The following is a 17,301-nucleotide window of genomic DNA, read 5'->3' on the forward strand; positions in this document are numbered from 1 at the left end:
CTTGATGGTTTAAGCTACTTTGACTTAAAACTCTGAAGCTTAACTTAGCTACTTGCAACTTTACTTTTATTTGCAAACATAAAAACTATGAACTCAATTCCTGGTCTCCCTTTTAATATTGTCTAAAATGTTAGAACTCTGACAGTAACTTAAGCCCTAAAACTCATCAGCCTACAAGCTGCTCTCTCAGCCTTTCCTTGGGGAATTAGCTGAAGCGGGGGCAGGGGAAAGACACAACGGGCATGCAAAGTGTAAGGAGGCGGAGCCATGAGCATCACTGCCAAGCTGCATCACTATGCCTTCCACACCCAGACTTCTAAAGCGAAGGCAGAAGCAGGAAGTCCAGGATGGCCTGTCAAAGCAGCTGCCCATTACACTCTCACAGCACTGGAAACAAGGCCAGAGGGTCCTAGGGCCCTGAGCCGTGCTCCTGGCTGTGGACAGTTACCTGATGCTGTGGTGTCAGAGAGGGTTCCTGCGTCCAGAGAGGAAGAGCTGGGTGCCTGGCCGGACAGCCCCAGGCTCTGCAGGCCCAGGGCACTGCTGCTGCTGCCTGAGAAACAAGTGGAGAGTGAGCACATGCCCCCTCCCAGCCCCATCCACAGCACAGCTTTGGCCAACTGCTGCCCTCTGCAGTCTCCCTCTGGCCTAGAGGACGGTAACCAAGAACAACTGCTGTCCGCCCACCGAGGTCAATGACAAAGGAATGCTTCCATGGAACGCTTCCTTCAGCGAGACGCAGGCTGGAGGAACCCAACAGATGCAGGGAGAAATAATCCAAAAGACCCAGCAAGAAGAAACTATGAGACTGGCTTCCAGACTGAAATTCCCACCACAGTCCCTCTCACTCTCCACCTGTATCTCTGAACAGCTCTCACCCAGATCAACCTCTCCCCAAATCTGGGGTCGAGCTAAGTCAGCTAGATATCAGTAACTGCCAAACGCTCTTTCCTGTGCGAGGCCAGGGGACGGCTTTGCTCCTGGAGCTGTCTTCTACCTTGCTGGTCCTGCTGCAGGCTCAGGGCGATGGCAAGCTCCACCATGGTCTCATCATCGGCATCGGGCGGGATGTCCAGCATGGGGGGGAAGCCCTCTGCACCTGCCAGCAGGGCCTCCAGGGGGGACGGATTGCCATTGTTGACATTTTCAGCTGTTTCCAGGACCATCGACTCAGACTGCAGACAGAAAGTTTTATTAGTGGAAATGGAAACTTCAGGAAGTCCACGGAATAAGAGCACAGAGAGAGTATGCAGCTCCTCCCCCTTCTGTTGCCAGAGACTCACCACCATCTCGAAATCTCCATGGTCCACCTCACTCTGCTCCTGGCTTTCCTGACGGATGTGACCACCATTCGGGATCCCTGATGACTGCATTTTCTCATCTGCATCATCGTCATCGTCATCATCCTTGTCTCCTGAGACAGAGAAATCCCAGTCACCTAAGGGTGTGATAAGCCACGGGGCAACACAAACCCAAGACAAGCTACCAGCTGGCATCCTGTGCTTCAGAGGGAGAGCTCCAGGGTGCTATGCCTGGCCTTGTTCTCTTGCTTCCTGACCTAGCAGGACCTAGGATCCTGGATTTCCACAAAGCAGAGATATCGGAGACCCACAGGACCCACAAGCTCCAACCAACTCACAGGAGACCTTGGATAAGGCCAGAAAAATAAAAGAATTGATTTGTTCACATTATGTGTCATGTCAGTTTGAGTTTATTTCACTAGGTTTTTCTCCAAAACAACTATGTCAATGAGATTGTTATTCTACTATATAACTATTACATAGAAGAACCAGAATTGAAATGTAAAAGCATCAAATGGAAAAAAAATAACACGATAGGTCCCACTAGGGTCTGCTTCTGCAGGAAGGTAGGGGAGGCCTGCTACACAGGAAAAAGTCCAGGTGAGACGCCTGACTGTCAGAAAAGGGTGGAGACCTCATCTGCCATTCAGTGGGTGATGAAAGCATTACTTCAACAAAAACATAGACTATCTGCATTCTAGCTTCTTGTCAGATAAAACAGTTACAAACTGCCGCTGAACTCTTCCAAAGCTTAAATAAGAGGCATGTGTTTGGCAGAACGGTTATGATGCCCGATGCCACTTGGGACGCACACATTCCATATCCGCGTTCCTGAGTCCAAATCCCAGCTCTGCTACCGATTCTAGCTTCCTGCTAACACAGACCCTGGGAGTCAGCATGGTTCCCTGACACCCAGGTGGGAGACCCAGACTCCTAGCCCAGTCCCAGCTATTTCAGGCACCTGGGGAGTTTATCAGTGAATGCAATGTCTGTCTCTTTAAAAAAAAAAAAACAAAAAAAACCACTTAGATAAGTGATATCGAGGGAAGAGTGTCTGAATGTGACAGCACTGCATACATTCCTCTAGATCTGCACCATCCCAGAGTAGCCACTGGGCACTTAAAATGTGGCTACCACAAATGAAGATGTGCATTTTATTACATGAAATACACATTGGTTTTCAAAGACAGTACCAAAAAATACTAATTATTTCCCTAATAAATTCTTACATTGACTACAATGTTGAAACAATAGTTTTGACACAATAAATTATTAGTGGGCTGGCGCCATGCCTCAACAGGCTAGTCCTCCGCCTTGCAGCGCTGGCACACCGGGTTCTAGTCCCGGTTGGGGTGCCGGATTCTGTCCCGGTTGCCCCTCTTCCAGGCCAGCTCTCTGCTATGGCCCGGGAGTGCAGTGGAGGATGGCCCAAGTGCTTGGGCCCTGCACCCCATGGGAGACCAGGAGAAGCACCTGGCTCCTGCCTTCAGATCAGCGCGGTGCACCGGCCGCAGTGCACCGGCCATGGCGGCCATTGGAGGGTGAACCAATGGCAAAAGAAGACCTTTCTTTCTCTCTCTCTCACTGTCCACTCTGCCTGTCAAAAAATAAATAAATAAATAAAATAAAAACAGTAAATTATTAATAAATTAATTCACTTCCTTTTACTCTTTATACCGCGCTACAAAAATATTTTAAATTACATACGTGACTTTCATTTGAAATTTACTTCTAAATAAAAGCAAGACAGCATTTTATAATAGAATGCCAGCACCTCGTAAAGCTGCTTTTACTAAAATGTTACGCCCTTGACTGTGTCCATGTGTACAGTGAGGGAGATGTCTGTGAACCTGCCACCAAACTGACTGTAGGTAACTTCATTGAGGAATCTCCCCTTCAGGCAACAAAACATTGCCTTCAATGAAGAACTTTTGTCCCAGGTAAAGTATACTTTTCCTGAAAAATCTTCTCTCTTTGGCCTTTGTGATTTTTCTAATTATCCTTATTTTATTTTTGCTATGGTTACTGCAAAGTTTTCAGCCAAAGACAAGATCGTCACTTAACCATGCAGGATCCTGTCAAGTAGACTGTCTGCATATTTAATTTGATTTTACTATGGAACCTTTGTTTTCCTATAGCCTTGATTTTACTTTTTGTTCTAGTTATAATATTTTTATATATAATTTTAAATTTCTTATGGAAGATGGTAAGGGTAAAAATGAATAAATACAAATCTCCAAGACTGTGGTGAACACGAACATACCGTAATGCTGCACCTGCTTCCTTCCCTCCCACCCACACCTGATGTCCAAACCCAGACCTCACATTACCCATTGGCGTGTTGCTTCGAGGGGAAGAGGGCAATGTCACATGTCTCCGTTTGTTCCTGGGCCTTAGGACTCGAATTAAAGCTTGTTTACAAGAGAAGCTCACAGCAGGATCCTGAGGTTTAAAAGTGAACTGTCAAGCTTAGGTTTTATATTATTCATGAAACAATATCTAAAACACTTGTTTTTCTTGGTCAATCATGACTTGCATGTGGAAGACCTATCTACTCCCACCTACAACTCAGTTGACAGCTTAGCAGGTTAAGTTCATCCACATTTCCTGACTTGGCCTGAAACCCCACCGAGCACCTTCTTGTCTCTCAGCGGCTGGTAACAGGCTTGCAGACCACGTGCTTCTGAAACCACTCTGGCTTTCTATGAATGGGCTCATGAGACGACCAACTCAGTACTGCTCACCCTAGCTCCATGCTATAGCAATTTATCTAACACTTCCCTTCTGTGACAACATCACTGGGAATAGAAATCTTGATGTGCTCACTCTGTGTTCATTTAAGTTTACTTATCACTAACTATGTAGCAATAACCAGATTAGTCCCTCAGGACTTAGCACTGGACAAGAAAAACCAAGTACATCCCCCTTCTAAGTCTTCCTTTTCATAGAGTAAGATCTGAAAGCTTTTATTGATATTTGAAACTCTTAATTCCAATCATCTTCTTTCAGTCTATTTCATTAGGTTAGTAAATGATTTTAAAGGTCATCCAGATAATCCTGGGCTGTGGGAGACATGGGGAGCTACAACAATACGTACAGGACACAATAGCATCTGCATGTAGATCTTGGATGCTGTGTTAATACAGTCCAGCTCACAAGTACAGTAGCCATGGATAATGTCTACCAGTGCATTGACAGTAGCTTCTATGTGAGTTAGGCCTAAAAGGAAGAAAAACATTATCTGAAAACCTGATGGAAAAACCTCTAGCTACTTGAGCTACTAGAGCCGATTCCCAATCCAGCTCCTTGTTAACACACCTGGGAAAGCAGCAATGGATGGTATGAGTGCTTGGACCCGTCACCCATGTGGGAGGCCCAGATGGAGTTCTAGGCTCCTGGCTTCAGTCTGGCCCAGTACTGGCCATTGTGGCCATTTGGGGAGTGACCCAGCAGATGGAAGATCTCACTCTCACTTTCTATCTTTATGTCTTCTCCTTCTATCTCTGTAACTCCTTCAGATAAATAAATATTTTTAATTTATTTATTGGAAAGGTGGGGGTGAGGGGGGAGAGAGGGAGAGAGAGAGAGAGAAAGAGAATCTTTCATCCACTGGTTCACTCTCCAAATGGCTGCAATGGCCGAGGCTGGGCCAGGCTGAAGCCACGAGCCAGGAACTTCTAGTTTTCCCATGTTGGGGCATCTTTTGCTGCTTTCCCAGGTGCATTAGCTAGAAGCTGGATTGGAAGTGAAGCAGCTGGGACTAGAACCAACACCAAAATGGGATGCCGGCTTCATAGGCACCAGCTTAACCCACTATTCCATGACACTGGCTCCAATAAATAAATCTTTAAAAAGAGAAAAAAAAGGGAAAAGGCTTCCCAGATTATCCTGCATCACAGAATAAGTAGCTGTCTATTCTCTACAAGTGTCAACAGAAAGTGAGAGAAATGCAAAAAAGCAGGCAGATATTAAATGTCCCCTAACTACCCCTCAACATCAGGTGATGACAAAACAGGAACTTAGCTTACCTTTATTACTATGCAAGTAACCTCCAGATAAAAAGGATGGGTCATTCTACTTTTTTATATTGCTATTCAGATCCTTATTCCTCCACCTGAACCTTTTGGTATTGAGAAGTTAGGTATCAAAGGCAGTAGTAGCCTGAAAATAAAATCATTAAAAGGCCAATGCCAGGGACAGCACTGTATACAGCAGGTAAAGCTGCTGTCTATGAAGCTGGCCTCCCATATGGGTGCCAGTTCGAGTCCCAGCTGCTCCACTTCCGATCCAGCTCTCTGCTATGGTCTGGAAAAGCAATAGAAGATGGTCCAAGCCATCTTCTATTCAGGGAAGACCCTGAGGAAGCTCCTGGTTCCTGCCTTCAGATCGGCCCAGATCCAGCCGTGTGGCCATTTGGGGAGTGAACCAGCAGATGGAGCACCTCTCTTATCTATGTCTGCCTCTCTATAACTCTACCTTTCAAATAAATAAATCTTTTTTTTTAAAAAGTATATAATTTTAAAAAGAAAACAGAAAGGCCAATACTTAGCTTTTAATTTTTGAACTGGCTTTGAATCATGGTTTCAAAGAATTTTTTAAAACAATTATAGGCCGGCGCTGTGGCGGCAGCACCCTGGGTTCTAGTCCCGGTTGGGGCGCCAGATCCTGTCCCGGTGGCCCCTCTTCCAGGCCAGCTCTCTGCTGTGGCCCGGGAAGGCAGTGGAGGATGGCCCAAGTGCTTGGGCCCTGCACCTGCATGGGAGACCAGGAGGAAGCATCTGGCTCCTGGCTTCGGATCAGCGCAGTGCAGCTGCCGTGGCAGCCATTTTGGGAGTGAACCAATGGAAAAAAGGAAGACCTTTCTCTCTCTCTCTCTCTCACTGTCTAACTCGGCCTGCCAAACAAAACAAAACAAAACAAAATTATAAACACCACTAAGGAGACACACACACACCCTTCGTGTGAAAAGATGCAATACAAGAAAACCCTACTCTCTGACACTGCTAAATCCCTGCAGTGAGAACGATGCACACATCTAACAGACTTTAGTGTCTCAGTTGTTGATTCTGGATGAAGAGGGCCATGGGGTAAAGGTCTCAGCTGCTCAGAGACTACTCATACCAAGTTTTACTTTGTATCAAGAGCCAAGTATCCTTCCTTTTAACACTGATACCTGGAAGGCAGGCAGGTGCCAAGAAGGCATTCTTGGGTTTGGACGCATGCAGCTTCCAGAAGTGGTTCACAAGCTGAGTGATGAAACTACAACAATCTCCTTCCGGCTGCTTCTGCGGTTCTTTCCCCTCATCCACTCCTTCTAAGCAGGAGAAACAGAATTGTTAATAATGGTAAAACGGAGATGAAATTTAACATGTTTTAAGGTTAACTCAGGTCAAGGAAGCTTGCCTGGGGAGGGAGTTTCAAGTGGGGCCCCAGTCAATATGCCAACTATCCCTAGACTCCAGCAGGCACATCTAGGAAAAAAACAGTCTGGGAAAGGAATATCACAGAAAACACCGTACGTTAGAAAGAAGCAGAAGGGGAGGCATTCAGGATCTTTACAAGCAGATTCAAAGATGTTGGTTCAAACTGTTCAACTTTTAAAACCTAAGGGAACATCTGAGATGTCTCTAGAATTATTTCGGGATTGTAATATTAGAAGAACGGGACAATGACCACATACAGAAGCAAGTAACAGAGTCGTAAAGGCATCAGTAAAGTATTTGACAATGGAAGAACAGGTTTGGGCTCCAGTCAACATGAGAAGAGACAAGGCAACAAAATGGAACACTAAGAAAGGCCACTGTGTACATGTAAAATAATAGCAAAAGAACAGCATTAAAGCGGAAGATATGACTCTATGACTTTAAAGCAAGCAGGGCCCAACCAATCTTAGCTTCACCCTGAAGATCCTAAGTAGCTGTAACTTCTGATGTCAACAACACTAAATAAACTTGAGGATCATCAGAGAGGTAGGCACTGGAAGAGGAATTTATGAACATGGAACCACCCTAATGTCAAAAGCCCAGTCAGGTTTAAAGACTGGGAGTAAAATCCCCATCTGAGAGCACGACGTCAGTCAAGGCCAGTGGGAACAGTGAGACTATGAGAAAGAAAGCAGACTGAACAGATTTCAGGACCACGGCCACATAGGCCAAGTTCACCTGTTTCCATCTGAGGCAGCTTTGACTCCGTAAAATGGACAAGGTTGTTAGGGCGCATGATGGCAATGGAGCGAGCTGTGATCACCAGCCTCTGGAACACCTCGGGGTCCAAATCTTTGCCTTCTTTGGTGGATGTGTTGAGACACTGCACAGCTTTGCTCAGCAAGGCCTGATCCTAGGGAACGACAGGGTCACTGAGGATCAAACACAAGCAAGGGCTGGGCACTACTGGGCACAACTGGGCAATAACGCCAAGAGCTGAGGAAAGCTGGTGGGGACCTGCTGTCAAGAGAACAGGCTAATTACCACTACCACTTAGACTAAGCTTCATAGTTGCTCAACAATGTTAAACTTCATCATATGTAAACCAATAAAGTCATCAAAAACCCAAAAGCATGAGGTCATTATGAAAGAATGATAGGAAAATTGGAACCCATGCAATTCTTCAGAACTGCAGCACCTCAGACTTCTTTCCTACAGCATTAGAATTGTTTGTGTTTCCAAAACTGCATTTCTATGAGAGGCTCAGCAGGTTAAACACACATTTCTCCATTATCTGGTTGGAGACACAAAAGCTAACCAGGGCTTCTGGGTTGGTCGCTTCTCCCAGGGCCTTTCTTCCTTGTGGGTCTGAACTGTCCTCTTCTCCATCCACAGAAATGCGCCCAACTTTCTTCCTGTGGCAGCTCCCTACTCTCTTAGGAGAGACTCTCTCTGCCCAGATTTTCTCCAAGAGGCTCTCCAACAACTCAACAACTTTTGCCAGCAAGCACACCTGTCACATCATCCCACAGTGAGGGCAGTGGAAACAGCTCAGCAATCCACCTCCCCTCACTCTTTTCCAGAGGGAGGCTCTCCACGCTCAGTACTCCTTCCTCTGTTTCTTAAGTCTTGCCAATCAGCCCCGATTTACCAGAGACCCACGAGCTGACTCGTCTTCAGTTTTGGGTGGCATTCATTAAGTTCTCAGGGCACACCTGAGGCTCTGTGGGTCTGATCTCAATCCTTCCTCCATTTCACTATGCCTTTGCTTTACACACAAAGAACCAACTGCCTTGTTTCCCTGCAGGACCAACAATTCCATTCTTACAAAAGGCATACCCGAGAGGGAACGATTACCTTGTGGCTGTGATAGGCCGAGCGGCTGGTGTGCAGGCTGGCCAGGAGGCTCTTGGACTGCTGCTGGACACTGGCAGGTGCTGGCAGGGACAGCAGCAAAGTTGCCAGCTCCTGAGCCGCATTCTTGTTTCTCTCCTGATGCAAAAGATGGCAGGGTTATCACTAATCCCATCAACCCAATGCAGAATAAACTGTCTACACTCCACCCTCCCCTTTCCATCCTTCAAGGGGCCCCAAGAGTTGGTTATACTCCACGGACTGTAAGGAAAAGGTTTCAGAAATTAGAATCCTTCAAAACAGGAGAAGCAGCAGACTCCAAGACTCATCCTATTCTCCCACCTGCTGTCACCACAAGCCACCAAAAGTAGGACACAAGGCCTTAAGCTAAAGCCTGCTCTGGAGCTTCTTTGCAAATCAAGATTATGCTATAAATGCTTTTTTTTTTTTTTTTTTTTTTTATAGCTACGAGGGCTTGGGGCCTCCAACAACTCCACTGACTCCCCAGTTCTTCAGAAAGCTCCCATGTGCTTTGAAGAAGTAACTTGCCTTCTCGATGATTGGACCAACAGCAAAGCAGCTTTCCAGGGCTTCTAAAGAACTCACAACCAGCCTGGGGAGACAGAAAACCTGGCTTGAGTACAACCACCGTTTTCTCCGCCTTGTGCGTTAGCCTAGGCAAACTATAGCTGTGAGGACCTTGGGGACAGCTAATGAATGCCAAATACAAAATCAAAGCACAATAAGACCTGCCACAGGCACCATGCATATCGTTTCCTGTGTTACAGGCCAGGAGCTCGAAGATCAACCTGAGGCCATGTTCATAATCCATAACTCAAAGACAGGGCTTTTCTTCCTCAAAGAGGATAAATGTGCTTCCTTCTGCTGCCTGTGGCAGGGATCACTGAGATGGGTTTAACAGTCTCGATGCAATGGGACCCAAAGCTCAGGTGCCCAGAGATCAGTGGGAAAAGGGATCCACAAAGGGAAAGGTTAAAGCTATCTTCTTATACTGGCATGGTTAAGGTTTTATTTTACTTAAACCTCCAAGAAAATGCACAAAGGCATTTCCCATGAGTCTCCAAGTAGGGAGAACAAACTGTATGTTTAGGTGCATACCAACTGCCAGCATTTGAGGGGTAATACAAAGCATCCTTAGAAAACTGAACAATTCCCCCCTTAGAGAAGGAGCAGGAAACTGGTCTATTCAGAGGTACCAAGGAACAAGCTCCCCAGGGCTTATTCCTTTGAATGTAATGTGAGATACTAAAAGATCAACATCCTAACAGCTGAAGCTCTGGACAGAGAAAGTACGGAGAGGAAAGAGTTCAAGGTTACAGAAAGGCAATAAAGAACAAGGGAAGAGGTAACTGAGGTAGAAAACAAACAGGGACAGAACGAGCGCTCTAGTGGCTCATCCGATGGCAAGACTTCTTTGTTTGCCCCTCTGCCCCCACCCACCTTCTCATCCACTACCGAGAAGAAGCAGATAGGACTGGGGTAAGGAACAGAGAGCTGAGAGAGTCTGACACGGCCAACATCAAGTGTGCACTCACAGTCCTCCGTATGCTCCACTGTTACACATGGAGAGCTTTACAGCCATGCAATGACCAGAACAGAAAGAAGCAGGAGGACTCTTAACAGAAGCAGAATCAATGCAAAGCCACATCATTGGGCACACTGCTCTCTGACACACACTCACTCGTGCAGAGAAAAGAAAGAGGGCATACTAACCGGTCCAGCTTGGTTAGGGACTCAGTTTCAGAACTTGGGGGGAGAAGCAAAGAAAAAAAAAGGAAAAAAATGTGAAGCTCAGAGAAACCTGGAAACACATCCTCAGCAAACCATATATGAACAGGGTGGGGGAAAAGAAAGAGAAAGACAGGGTGGAGGAGGCTGCTGGTGGGGAGCAGTGACTCCAAGCAAAGCTATTCTTATGACTTACAATGTAAGAAACGCACAGTCTTACATCATGAATTAATTTGTCTACCATGGCAAACCAGCAGCTCCCTAACACAAAGAAGCCAAGCACAATGCTTAAGAGTGCCACTCGAGGGAGACTGAAGGTGACCTGGAACTCTGATCTGAGATGTCGCAGCAGCCTCTCCTGCTGGCAAGGTTACTGCCATGGAGGTGGCTGTTGTGGAGAAGATGAGAAGACGATGCCATCAGGATGGAAGGGAGGCTGCTTCCCTATCACCTCAGCAAGGCTGGATCCCAGTCTAGTAGAGCAGCTTACGCACCTTCTGGTCTGCAGCCTCTGGCTACTCCAAAGGGTGCCTGAGCATTAAGAGAAGGGTCAGAACTTCTGCTCAGGCAGACTCTGGCATCAGATGGCTCTGAGCACATTTTTCAGGTTTTATCTGCACACTAAGGAGACAGTGAATGTCAGGGAGTTACATGAAATTTTAGAAGTCATAGGCTAACTAGGGAGGTTATTAGAGTGGACTGTTTCAAGCCACGGGAAGGTCTGGAGTGAGAGTGGAAAATGATGAAAACTGAAGCCAGCCCCCACCAGCACTGGTACCTCTCCAGGACAGTTCCACTGGTCGTAGTAGGGGCAGCTGAGTCGCTGTCTCCAGTGCCATTACTCTGGTTCAGGTTTGAAGGGCAGATGTTGCTGACAGAGGCAGAAGGGAATTCTTCAGGGGGCTCATCAGGCCAACCAAACTGCTCCTTAGTCTTGCCATAAATTTTTACAGCATCTATCATGGTGACACCTGCTGGATCCACCGAGGCCCCGACTGCAATAAGTAAGAGAAGCCTTTAGGAAGCCCATTGTCTAAAGGGCTAATAACACACCTCCAAAGACCAGACCACACCATTCTAGGCAAAGGAGCAGATCACATCAATTTTACAGAGACAGAGGGACTTCATCTCCAGAGACATCAGCAGCACTTTAATTGTGTACAGATGCCGAGCGCATGTAAACCAGCTCACGGATTGAGCCTATAAAACCCCACTCGGAAGAGACCAAAACATCACTGTGAGGAGGCTTTTGCGCTCTTAGGACATTGCATCTGCCCCCTCCTCACGCCATGGGATCAACTGCTGAGCACTTCCTCCGTTCAAAGAGCAGATCATCGTCATTCACAACAATGGCAATTTCTAGGAAAGAGCATCAGACAAGTGGCCAGTACATGAAAGAAAAGCAGCCAGTCTCAAGAAAGGCTCCTGGATTTGTACTCGGGATTTCAAGTTTTCAAGGCACAGCAAAGCATTGCTGAACACCTCTTAGCAAAGTGTAGCCTGAGATTTTCATCTGTGCTTTAAGAAACCCTTGTGACGTCACAGCCAATCTGGCATCTTCTCTGCCTAAGGATGGAAGCAGCCCCATCAGTGAGGCTGACCCAACACCCGAGATATGAACACTTAATGGAACTTTACTCTTTTACTCTTCCCACTCTCTTTCCTGTCCCTTTGCCTTTTTTATTTTTCAAATGAAGCTCAAAGTTTCCTGATGGCAAAGACCACAGACAAATCAGTAGAGCAGAAAGATCCCAGAATACTGGAGACCACAGATCAGTGACCCTAATTCAGTAGTCACAATGAGAAGTATGGAGTGTGCACCAGGGGTTGGTGACTCACTGAAGAGGTTCAGCTTCTTGTCAGCTTGCAGGGCTTCTTCTCTGGTGAACGGGAAGTCAAACCAGCGTGACCGACTCAGGTTGAGCTGCATGGTTCTGCCGAAGATTTCAATGTAAGATGGGGCTCGCTCAATTGCCTGGGTCCCAATCTGGATCCGCATGCCTGTCATCACCATGGTGCTGTTGTTGTTACTAATCTCAATGGTGAAGCCACCAGGCTAGAGAGAAAAGACACATACCAGAAAATTAACAGGAATTCTTAAATTCACGCCTTGATGCCTGCCTCTGATATGTCTCGATGTGTTCCCAGGTTAAGGCTTATCCTTCTTAACTCCCTGGAAATGACTTCCTTGCTTCCAAGGACTGGAACACAGAGGCAGGGCGTAGATTCTCTTCCATGTCCGGCTTCCTTCTCCCCAGATTAACAACGCCCTGTTGCCCTCTGCACAGCAATCGTGCTGGTAATGATGGAAACCTAACCTTATGAGGTAGGAGTCCTTTATTTGTCAAGGAACCATGTAACTAGAACTGAGGGTTGGTGACTGAATGTGTGCTTCACACATGCATTGTAGAAGATGTGTTCTTGCACCAGGGAATGAGTGCAGCCCAGCATAGTCCTCACCTTGGTGTTGGCCACATACATGCCAGTGGAATTCAGCCGGTGCTTTATCTGTTGTGCATTGTAGACCTGCAGGAGGTCATTGCCACCAAACTCCACATCTGTCAACTGCTGGTTGTGTTCAAAGAAGTCAATAGGGAAAGTCACCTGGCTGGATGTGCGGGTTGCTGTGGAGATCAGATGAGCAAAGAACATGGGTACATGTAGTTTCGACCACCTCTGCTCCCAGTCCATTTCCCCAAGGCTGAGCCCAACTCACACACTCTGGCCTGCCTAAGCATATTCTGGACCATAATGTGAGCATCAGCACGAAGCCTGCATGAGGCAGCTCTCCGGCCGTCATCTCCCTAAGCACAACAGAGCTCAGTAACAAGAATCAATCTGGTATTGTATGCCCTACAGACTCTCTGGCAGTTGCTTTATTTAAAATTAAAAATGGAGGCTATCTCTTTACAGGATAAGCTCTGCCATTATAGAAAAGATAGACCCTATAGAACAAATTTAAGATAATATGATGACCTTGCAAGGTCTTTGCTGAGCCAGATTCACTCACTACAAAATTTAAGCTTTCATTTCCCTGAGGAGTCCTCTCAGTCAGGAGCAAGATTACTCGCTCAGAGATGGCAGTGGGATCTACTCTTCAATCAGTTCCATCCTGAAGGCAAGCCATTTCCCCTAAACTCAGAGAGAAAAATTTCTCAAACAAGGAGCAAGATATCACTCTTTCAAAGAACTGCTGACCTACACCGAACAGCCAATGGGTGTCTGTCATTTGGAACCAAATCAGCTAGCACATATCTGTAACTTTACAAATGTGCAAGTGGGACAGTCACCATCTCTTCCCAGACACTCACGGGTAGATTCTAAGTTCGGAGTAACTGTCTAGAAGACTGTCATTCTCACCCCCTCACACACACACCCATCTTCCGAGAAGAGGCCTTACTGATGGTGGCTGTTTTGCGCTTTCGAACAGGCTTCATTATACTAATGACACTGCTGGGCTGCAGGGATGGTTGGAGCCAATAGGAGGTGTTTTCCACGTTGGCCATATAAATACGCAGGCTGCCATCTTCACACAGCAAGATCATGGTTGTCCGCTGCTGCTCATTGCAGGCTGTGTGCCTAATAGCAACCATGTCTTGGATCTAGGAAGAAGCCACAAAGGCATGTGTTAGTTCCCATGTGTACAGATCAGAGCCTACAAAGAGAGGAAGAGAGACAACCAGTTCAGTTAGGTAGGGTGGCACTGAAAGGTGTCTGGAAGAAAATGGATAATGTAGGCCCCCATAGGAACAGATGAGAGAAGGGAGCCAGCACTGTGCAGTGGGTTAAGTTGCAGCTGGTGATACTGGCTTCCCATATCAAAGTCCCAGTTTGAGGCCCAGCTGCTTCATTTCCAATCCAGCTCTTTGCTAATATGCCTAGGAGGTAGCGGATGATGGACCAAGTACTTGGTTCCCTGCTATCTAAGGGGAGACCTGGATTGAATTCCTGGTTTCTGGCTTCAGCCTAAACTAGCCCTGACTGTTCTGGCCATTTGGGGGTGTGAACCTGTCTCTCCTCTTCTGTTGCTCTGCCTTTCAAATAAAATAAATAAATGAATCTTTAAAAAAAGAGCGAGTACAGGGAAAAAATCAACATAATGGTATCTATCAAAATGAAGTGATGGGAGAACTTGGCACTGACCTTCGCTTTAGCAGGAAGAGTCTTGATCTCCTGGATGAGAAGGGTGTCTGGCCTCACCATGATCACCAGCGGCACACCTGTGGTTTGCTGGACACAGCACACCAAGCCAGGGTGGTTCATCACCTCAGACCACTGGCAAAGTGCAGGAGAAGTCTTACTGCCACCATTGGAACTGCAGACAACAAAAGTGGCCACAGTTAGAATGTTAATCACCACTTAAAGAGTTCTTTTCTTGACCTGGAAGCTGTCCTCTAGCCACACGCCTGCCTCTAGAGTGGTATCTGTGGCCAGACTCCGCACGAGTCAGTGTTACTCTGAGGCATACCCAGTCTCATACCCCCAGCGTGTGCCCCGGGGAGGAGTCCTTGTTTAGCATCTCCAATGCTGGGCCCTACAGTCTGAGGAAGAGGTAGCCCTATGCACTTACAGGCTGTCACGTGCATAGGGCCATGACTGCTTAAGGAATGTGACCCACTGTGCTGTAAGGATCTCCAGACTCATTAAGTTTTAGGCAAACTGGTGTCCATTTCACTTCATTTCATCTCAAACCAGGTACGTCCCAAAAGAGAGGCCAGAGAGAAAATGCTATAATGGCTACCCAGTGACAGCTAAGAAAGATATGAAAAAACCCTAAATCTCTCCCTCCTCCTTAAATAAAATTTTCACTACCTCACATAGCCCTCTGTTACCAAGAAACCAGATGGAAGCCTCTAACTCCAACACCACCCCTGCGACAACGCTCACGCTCAGTTTACTAACAAAGTTAAGTTTCCCTCAGGAAGTAAATTGAAAGTACATTATGGTGGGATGGTGGTGAGGCACAGCAGGTAAAACCACTGCCTGCAGTGCCAGCATGCCATATAGGTGCCAGATCGAGTCCCAGCTGCTCCACTTCTAATCCAGCTCTCTGCTATGGCCTGGGAAAGTAGTAGAAGATGGCCCAACTCCTTGGGCCACTGCACCTATATGTGAGACCCAGAAGAAGTTCCTGGCTCCTGGCTACCAATCAGCTCAGCTCTGGCTGCTGCAGTCATTTGTGGAATGAACCAGTGGATGGAAGACCTCTCTCTGCCTCTCTTCCTCTCTCTATTTAAATCTGACTTTCAAATAAATAAATAAATAGATAAATAAATAAATCTTTTTTTTTTTTTTAAAGGACATTATGGCAAGATGGGTGCCTATCAGAAACTTGTCCCTTTTCAAATCTTGCTGAGCACATTTAAGTCCCATTCACTATGGTATATGTTGTGGCACAGAGGGTTAACTGCTACCTGAGCCACTGGCATCCATATTGGAATACCAGTTTGAGTCCCCAGCCACTCTGTCTCTGATCCAGCTTCCTGCTAATGTACCTGAGAAGCTAGCAAAAGATGGCCCAGGTACTTGGGCACCTGCCATCCATGTGGGAGACAAAGATGGCGTCCTTGTCTATGGGTCTTTTTTTTTCCCCCCAAAGATTTATTTCCATCCACTAGTTCATTCCCCTAATTGGCTACAACGGCCAGAGCTGTGCCAATCCAAAGCCAGGAGCCAGGAGCTTCCTCCGGGTTTCCCACATGGGTGCAGGGGCCCAAGCACTTGGGCCATCTTCTACTACTTTCCCAGACCACAGCAGAGAGCTGGATCGAAAGAGGAACAGCCAGGTCTCAAACTAGTGCCCATATGGGATGCCAACTCTGCAGGCGGTGGTCTTACCCACTATGCCACAGCACTGGCCCTGTGGCTATGGGCTTTGACCTGGCCCAGGGCTGGCTGTTGTGACCACTTGGACAATGAACCAGCAAATGGAAGACAGTCTCTCTATGTGCCATTCTTTCAAGTAAAAAAGTCTTAAAATATATATATATATATAAATACACACACACACACACACACATGTTTTCATTTAGAGTTAGCAGTGGCCCAAACTACCTCTTAACAGCTTGAGGTCTCCACAGTGGATGGTAAACCACATGGACAGCCCAACCTGTCAACCCTGGACATTGCTTGATTTCAAAAAGAGTCGAGACTGCTGGAGAAAAATGAAATTTCACCAGACTCAAAATAGTACTTGGGAGGGAAATAGAGACCCCCTACTGAATGTCAGCACATCCCATGCTCATTTCCACCTTTTGATGTTGATGGGGAAGAGCTGTAACACCTCCAGAGTCATCCTGCTGATGGTGGCTGCGAATGATTTGCCTTGACAATAGCTGAAGAACAGCATCTGCAACACATGGGAGTAGTACACGGACACACCACCACCTGCCACCTGACTGTTACTGTCCTGTAGGGACAAAGGAATAAATTTGCATTAACTTCTCATTTTGCCTTGGCTACCAGCTTCCAGTTGATGCTGGTTACTAGTTTTAAGTCATGATTAAGTCTCCCAAACACCCTGATGGTAAAGGAACTTCAAGTTGTATCAGTTTATTCCTAAAGGACAAGAATTTCTGCTTTTAGGTTAAAAGTTGGAAGGGAACAAAGAGAATAAAGAGGAGTTGGTAAATGGATTAAATCTAGAGCAGAAGGCAATGGCAACACGTGCTCCACCTTCAAGTCTTCATGGTTGATTTCCAGCACATTAGTGACATAGAAGGGCCCCTGCTGGGCGCTGCTGGCCTCTTCCATTAGCTGTGTGTAGATGTAGCCAGCTGAAGACATTATGACAATGATGTTCTTCCCCTCCTCATTGAAGAGAAAAGTGACGTCTCTTATCTTTGAGCTCGGCAGAAGAAAGTAGAAGGTTGGACTCAAGGCGTCAACAGACAGGTCATAAATCTGCAGAACGGGAGAAAGACTAAATAAGGGAGCTCTTTTTCAGTCCCATCCCCAAATATCCCAGTGAATCT

At 46.6% G+C, this 17,301-nt stretch overlaps 1 protein-coding gene across 2 annotated transcripts in view; it reads right to left on the reverse strand.

Annotated features, from left to right (window-relative positions):
• Window positions 1–17,301, reverse strand: part of UBR4 (ubiquitin protein ligase E3 component n-recognin 4) — a 157,591-nt gene that overhangs the window by 67,825 nt on the left and 72,465 nt on the right. For both annotated transcript variants that reach the window (XM_062190527.1, XM_062190526.1), the window contains exons 43-58: window positions 17,003–17,230; window positions 16,579–16,736; window positions 14,471–14,642; window positions 13,728–13,929; window positions 12,788–12,951; window positions 12,167–12,383; window positions 11,106–11,322; window positions 9,128–9,191; window positions 8,582–8,716; window positions 7,463–7,637; window positions 6,475–6,615; window positions 4,399–4,520; window positions 3,632–3,743; window positions 1,284–1,414; window positions 998–1,175; window positions 449–553 (exon numbers count right to left, since the gene is read on the reverse strand). In XM_062190527.1, the coding sequence (XP_062046511.1) occupies window positions 449–553; window positions 998–1,175; window positions 1,284–1,414; window positions 3,632–3,743; window positions 4,399–4,520; window positions 6,475–6,615; window positions 7,463–7,637; window positions 8,582–8,716; window positions 9,128–9,191; window positions 11,106–11,322; window positions 12,167–12,383; window positions 12,788–12,951; window positions 13,728–13,929; window positions 14,471–14,642; window positions 16,579–16,736; window positions 17,003–17,230 (2,521 nt within the window). The remainder of the gene's footprint in view (window positions 1–448; window positions 554–997; window positions 1,176–1,283; window positions 1,415–3,631; window positions 3,744–4,398; window positions 4,521–6,474; window positions 6,616–7,462; window positions 7,638–8,581; window positions 8,717–9,127; window positions 9,192–11,105; window positions 11,323–12,166; window positions 12,384–12,787; window positions 12,952–13,727; window positions 13,930–14,470; window positions 14,643–16,578; window positions 16,737–17,002; window positions 17,231–17,301) is intronic.

This window comes from Lepus europaeus, chromosome 5, assembly GCF_033115175.1.
Source record: "Lepus europaeus isolate LE1 chromosome 5, mLepTim1.pri, whole genome shotgun sequence".
Taxonomy (NCBI): Eukaryota; Metazoa; Chordata; class Mammalia; order Lagomorpha; family Leporidae; genus Lepus; species Lepus europaeus.